Here is a 6,687-nt window from a genome sequence, read left to right as displayed (position 1 = left end):
CATCAGAGTCTTCCTCAATTCCCCACCTTCCCACAGTCGGGAATTCTCTGAACTGACCCTATGCTTAATCCATCCTTGAGACCTGAGATGGGACCTCCAGAAGGACACCAGACGCTTGGAAGGGAAGAAGGCACTCACCTGGAGGTGGGGAACAGGAACATATTGATGTAGAGGAGGGTGCCTCTACAATGCCTCTCCAGAGAATGCCTATGCACTTGCTCATTGTGGGGGTGCACAGACTGAGAGAGAAACATACAGATAACCCAAGCACAGAAACACGCTGGTGCAGAACACTCCCAGCCTCTGCTGGGTGCTCAGGAGCTGGGCTTATGACCAGGTTCACATAGACTCACACTGTAGACATGGGGAACACACACACACACACACACACACACACACACAAATAGAAAATTGGGGCCACCTAGACAGTGCCAAAGGACACACACACACACACACACACACACACAATGGACACTACCCCATATGCAAATTGGAACCACAAAGTTATTTAAACTTTATTTCATTGCCTTGGTGAGTGGTATAAAATAAGCCATTATTGGACAAAGAGTGATTTTTCTGACATTATTACAGTATATGCTTTCCAAAGCACAGAAAATTTGGGGGACCCCACCATATCTGTTCATCTCACCATGATGATAGATCACAACTTTTGTATCAAATCATCCAGAGAGTGAAATTTAAAAAAAAATAAAGCAATGAAATAAAAAAACATCTTTACTAAAGATCATAAACCAGAACAGAGGACAGTAAGCAATTTGCAGGCTGGTGAATTAGAAAGTAAAACAATTCATAAAAACATAATGTGAGACCCACAATGTCCCTGAAAGTGGTAGCACTCCTTAGCTTAGGATGGGTGCTCTGTAGAAACCCTAGGTCAGAACCATTCCCTAGTCAGAGAGAAAGGAATGAAGATCCTGTCAAGAACTTGAAGTAATCACAATTTTCTCAAGCACAAATAAGAACACAGAATACATTTCCCGTGAGCACACAGGGTTTGTGACTGATGTACGCTCTTCAGGTGAACCAGGTGGTAGAGATGAAATCTCTTCGGCCACAAATACTCACTGTGACATCAATTGGGTAGTAGGTCTGGGCATGTTAGCAAATACAAATGCAGATCCTTCAATCCTCACTTGTACCTGAAACTTATGAGGAATATATCAGAGTACATGTTCCATTAAAAGGGGTTTAAATTCAGAAAAACAGGTCCCAAAGAGTCGCCTTCAGTGTTCTTATACTGAGAAAAGTAAAACATTTGCTGCACATTTAACACTTCTCTCCAGTGTGATCTCTCATGTGTCTAATAATGCTAGATTTGTGATTAAAAGTTTTCCCACATTCAGTACACTGCTATGGCTTCTCTCCAGGGTGAACCATGAGGTGTGCAGTGAGGTGAGATATTAGATGAAAGGACATCCCACATTCTTTACATTTACAGGGGTTTTCTCCAGTGTGAACTCTCTGGTGTTGAGTACTTACCATTGAAGGACTTCCCACAATCACAGCACTCATATGGCTTGTTGCCACTGTGAACTCTCAGGTGTCTAAAAAGGTGAGATGTTAGGCTAAAAGCCTTTCCACATTCAGTACACTCATACGGCTTTTCTCAAGTGTGAACTCTCTGGTGTCGTTTGAGGTTATACTTATTACTGCAGGATATTCCACAATGACAGCACTCATATTGCTTGCCGCCACTGTGAACTGTCAGGTGCTTAGTAAGGCCGGATTTTTGGCCAAAAGACTTACCACATTCAGTACACTCATATGGCTTCTCTCCAGTATGAACTCTCTGGTGTAGTCTGAGATAAGACTTATCACTGAAGGATTTTCCACAATCACAGCACTCATATGGCTTGTCGCCACTGTGAACTCTCAGGTGCTTAGTAAGGCTGGATTTTTGCCTAAAAGACTTCCCACATACAGTACACTCATAAGGCTTATCTTCAGTATGAACTCTCTGGTGTTGTTTGAGGTAAGACTTATCACTGAAGGATTTTCCGCAATCACAGCACTCATATTGCTTGTTGCCACTGTGAACTCTCAGGTGCTTATCAAGGCTGGATTTTTGGCTAAAAGACTTCCCACAGTCAGTACACCCATATGGCTTCTCTCCAGAGTGAACTCGGAGGTGTATACTGAGTTTAGACCTTTGACGAAAGGACATCCCACATTCTCTACACTCGTATGGCTTCTCCCCAGTGTGAACTTGGAGGTGTGCAGTGAGGTGAGATATTAGACGAAAGGACTTCCCACATTCTTTACACCTACAGGGCTTTTCTCCAGTGTGAACTGTCTGGTGTTTTTTAAGGGTAGACTTATATTTGAAGGACTTCCCACAATCACAGCACTCATACGGTTTGTTGCCACTGTGAACTCTCAGGTGTCTAATAAGGTGATATTTGAGGCTAAACGTCTTCTCACATTCTCTACACTTATAGGGCTTTTCTCCAGTGTGAACTCTCTGGTGTTGTCTGAGGTTATACTTATTACTGTTGGATTTTCCACAATGACAGCACTCATATCGCTTGCTGCCACTGTGAACTGTCAGGTGCTTAAGAAGGCTGGATTTTTGGCTAAAAGACTTCCCACATTCAGTACTCTCATATGGCTTCTCTCCAGTGTGAACTCGGAGGTGTACAGTGAGCTTAGACCTATCACGAAAGGACATCCCACATTCTCTACAATCATATGGCTTCTCTCCAGTGTGAACTCTAAAGTGGTCAGTGAGGCGAGCCCTTTGACAAAAGGACTTCGCACATTTTCTACACTCATACAGCTTTTCTTCAGTGTGAACTCTCTTATGTCGAATTAGGTTCAAGATTTGTCTAAAAACTTTCCTACATTTGTGACACTCATAAATCAGGTCTCCAGAACAGTCACCGTGACATTGAACAACTTTCAGGTTGTGGCTGGCAGCATCTTTACATTCATCCCAATGGTGATGACTTTTTCCATCAAGAAATTCCTGTGAAATCTCACTGCCACAGTGTAGCTCCTCAGTGTTGAGAGTGGCCTGGTGCTTGGGAAGCTCTGAGTTGTATTGCAAGACTTCCCCAACCTCCCTGCTGGCGGAAGGCACCGAAGATAAGTAGAAGCTGGACCTGCTCACAAAGGAAGCCCTGTCCATAGCTTCTTTCCAGGGCTCGTCTCCACATTCATTCCTCTGTTGCTCGTGAGAGTTTGCACTAAAACAGAAGTCTCCAACACGTGTGTCACTACAGAAGGCTTTCTGCTCAAAATATGCTGCATGTGAACCAGTCGGGTGCAAAATACCTTTTAACACAGAGAAACACCGCTTACACAGAGGGATCTTCTGGGTGCTTGGAGCTGTCTTAGAAGCCCTGACCTGTGACTCTCCTTGTATAGATACAGAACAGGCCTCATCACAATCGATTTTATGCCAACAACCTGAAAAGTGAGAAAGGGTAAGGAAATGAACGCTGAATGTGGTGACAGGGGGAAGTCCCAGTTACACATCACACGTTGGTTCCATGCAATTGTCACAAAATAATATATGTGCAGGAAGGATTAATAAGAGGCTTTTGTCACTTTCTGGACTAATAAAGATTACAAAACAGGGAGGCCTCACCAGAAATATGACACAAAAATGGAAAACACCACATGGATTTGAATATGGATTTCCAGCTAATACATCAACTTAAAGAATTCAGCATGGCTTGTCTGCTGGGTACAGGCACAAGCTTTGCAAAATATTGGTTAGGTCTTACTCCAAGGAAAATTCAATAAAGGAGTAGCTGGTTTCGAGGACTAATTAGCACGTATGTGCACCTCATAACACATGTGCAAGTCAATGCTGCAGAATACTACAGAGGAAGGCATGTAGAGGAACAGGTAACAAAGAGGTGAGCAGTCAGCACTGGTTCAGAGCAACACAGCTTGCTACAGTGTTCAGGGAAGAGAATATAACAATTGATTGAAGGTCCCACAAGAACAGCCTCTGTTTCATGTAAGTAAAGACCATAACATGGAACAGGTTGCCACAAAGAACCTTTATCTAGAGAAAGATGGCAGAAGTTGAAGCCATGCATATGGAAACTGTCAGCCTCCCATGAAGAGAGAGTGCAAGCTGGGACCCATGAAGCTCACTGCAAGACTACTGACTTTCTGTTTCCTGTACATTGTGAGGTAATAGGTGTTAGAGGGATGTTCATGGAGTCCTCTGCTCAGGACTCACCATCCAGCTCATTCATGTCAGTCACAGCACATTTCACAAGACAGTAGGGAAAATTACCAGAGGCCATGTTCTCGCTGTGGGAGAGAGAAAGCTACCCCTGAGGAATAAAGGCAGACAAGTCATCACCTCAGGACACTGGGAGAACATCAGGTCTTACCTACAGATGACACAAGTGAAAATATTTCCAGCATCACATCGCAGTACAGAATTCTCTGAACCTCATCAAGGAGCACCCATTCCTCCTGAGAGAATACAATGGCCACATCCTCAAAGTTCATAACCTGTCATAATGGACACAGTACATCCCATGATCAGCTTCACTCCTAAGATTCTAAGTCGGTCATAATCCCCACCCTCCACACCCATCTGCTCTGTCCACTCCAGAGAAAATACCAGGCCTTCATGCCATGAAAGCCACTGTTTTCTTATATTTATACTGACATTTTGTCTTCCTACTCTAATAAAGGCATTTGAGCAGATAAGACACCTGAGCTCTGGAAGTCCCATGTACGCCACACTGACTTTTATCAACAGAGTGGTTCTTAAAACCATAGGTGAAAGAGAGATGCTGGCCATAAAGATATTGTGAGTGATTTGATACTGGTCTTGTCAGTCAATACCCTCAGATTGTTTCTCAAAGACGCCAAATACATGGCATCACACTGGACCCTCTTGACCCCAATTGCAAGGTGCCACGGCCATAGCTTTGCACTACCTATTGCACAGAGATCTTTGAACAACACTTCTCTCACACACACAGCTTCACTCCCAGAAGCACAACTGCAAAGGTAATGCAAATTTGCTGCAGCGAGGACAAGTTGTTTCCTAATCACCTTTTTTCCCCCAAATTACAGTTCACCATGTCCATAATCTCTTACCCCTTACTCTTCTCCCCTGCCCATGCCAGTGGACATTTTGAAGCCTGGGTAACACTGTTGTGTGCTATGGCACTCCTATTATCCAGGGTGTCATCCCCAACAACAAAAGGCAGGTGGTTAGGTAAATGGCACCTAAGCTCTATACCTTGAATATAGCGCCAAAATAACCCTGTTTACAGGCAATTACCCTAAAATTCACCTTACTGGATCATCCAGACACCACCAGAAATGGGCTTTCCGATCATTCACTCTTATGTCAATATCAGGGTGCTGTGGCCATCAATTCACATTTACTCTTCAAGTGCAGATCACTCTTTACCACACCTCTCTCAGACCTGTACTCCCTTAGCCCCAGCCCCCATAGTCCTCTCCTTAATGTCTTATTACTTATCAAGTGCTGTCCAGAGAATGCTTGCTAACATCTCTCACTGAACCATGATCTCTCTTTGACACTCGACAGGACAACTTCTGTCCCTATGCTGTGTTGTGACCCACAAATACTGGCCACAGCAGGAAAGCCAGTCCTCGGGCTCACACTGTCCCTTCTGAGCTACTACTACCATTACCAACCTGGCCATGATTTCCTGTATGAAAGTGATCTGCAGTCCTGGCTGATGTGTCTCAATTGGTTGAGTATAGAACCATGCACTGATGAGGTCACATGCCTGGGCTGTGGGCTGGATCCAAAATAAGGGTTATGCAGGTGGAAACTGATCATTGTTTCTTGCTCATCACTGTTTCTCTGTCTCTCTCCCTCTCCCTTCTATATCTAAAATCAATATATATACATACTGGGTGGCCAGATTATTATGTTCACCTGACATTTGTAGGAAAATTAGATATAATTTCACGCTGAAGTTGCTAGAGGGCCAGACCATTATAAACAGGGAAGCAGTTTGTTTGCCATGACAGTAGAAGTGAGTTTTTTCTAAAGATATGTGTAAACAACGCGATTTAATAGCCTTTGAACTTGGGATGATTGGTGGCACTTGGAGCCATGGAGCGAGTATCAGCAAAACAGCTGAATTTGTTAAATGTTCCAGAGCAGCTGTTGATAAAGTGTTTAAAGACTGGACTGTCAGCCAAAAATCTGGGTCTGAACGTGCGAATTGTGGACGTCAGCGAATAGTCAATGTGAGGCCAAGACTGGTACAAGACAACAGAAGGACAACAGTGGATTAAATTTATGCAGATCTTACTCAGGGATCCTCTCAAATGATCTCTGAACGCACAATAATAATCTGGCCACTGTGTGTGTGTGTGTGTGTGTGTGTGTGTGTGTGTGTGTGTGTGTGTGTGTGTAATATACACTGAGGGGCCAGATTATTATAATCTCTGAACACATAATAATCTGGCCACTCTGTGTGTGTGTGTGTGTGTGTGTGTGTGTGTGTGTGTGTGTGTGTGTATTTAAAAAACATACCTGTACGTTCCTAAATCAGCTCACTCTTCACTCCCAGCCTATTCACATTCTGGAACCTATGTCCTGGCAGTCCTCCCACTCATTGCACTGGTTGCTAAAAACAAGGTCCACGTCATGAAGCCCTAGTTCTGGCCTTAGGATTCTGGGCTTAGTATCTGTTCAAACTCCCC

At 43.8% G+C, this 6,687-nt stretch overlaps 1 protein-coding gene across 2 annotated transcripts in view; it reads right to left on the bottom strand.

Moving 5' to 3' along the window:
• Positions 1–486: 486 nt before the first annotated feature.
• LOC118654959 (gastrula zinc finger protein XlCGF26.1-like) overlaps positions 487–6,687 on the bottom strand; it is a 393,084-nt gene continuing 386,883 nt past the window's right edge. The window contains exons 2-3 of one of the 2 annotated variants that reach the window (XM_036306247.1): positions 4,374–4,497; positions 487–3,429 (exon numbers count right to left, since the gene is read on the bottom strand). In XM_036306247.1, coding sequence (XP_036162140.1) covers positions 1,628–3,429; positions 4,374–4,497 — 1,926 coding nt within the window. In that variant the 3' untranslated portion in view covers positions 487–1,627. Of the gene's footprint in view, positions 3,430–4,273; positions 4,498–6,687 lie in introns of both variants that reach the window. The other variant, XM_036306251.1, reaches the window with a different exon arrangement.

Source organism: Myotis myotis, unplaced genomic scaffold (genome assembly GCF_014108235.1).
Source record: "Myotis myotis isolate mMyoMyo1 unplaced genomic scaffold, mMyoMyo1.p scaffold_m19_p_40, whole genome shotgun sequence".
Classification (NCBI taxonomy): Eukaryota; Metazoa; Chordata; class Mammalia; order Chiroptera; family Vespertilionidae; genus Myotis; species Myotis myotis.
This window is presented reverse-complemented; position numbering and strand designations above follow the sequence as displayed.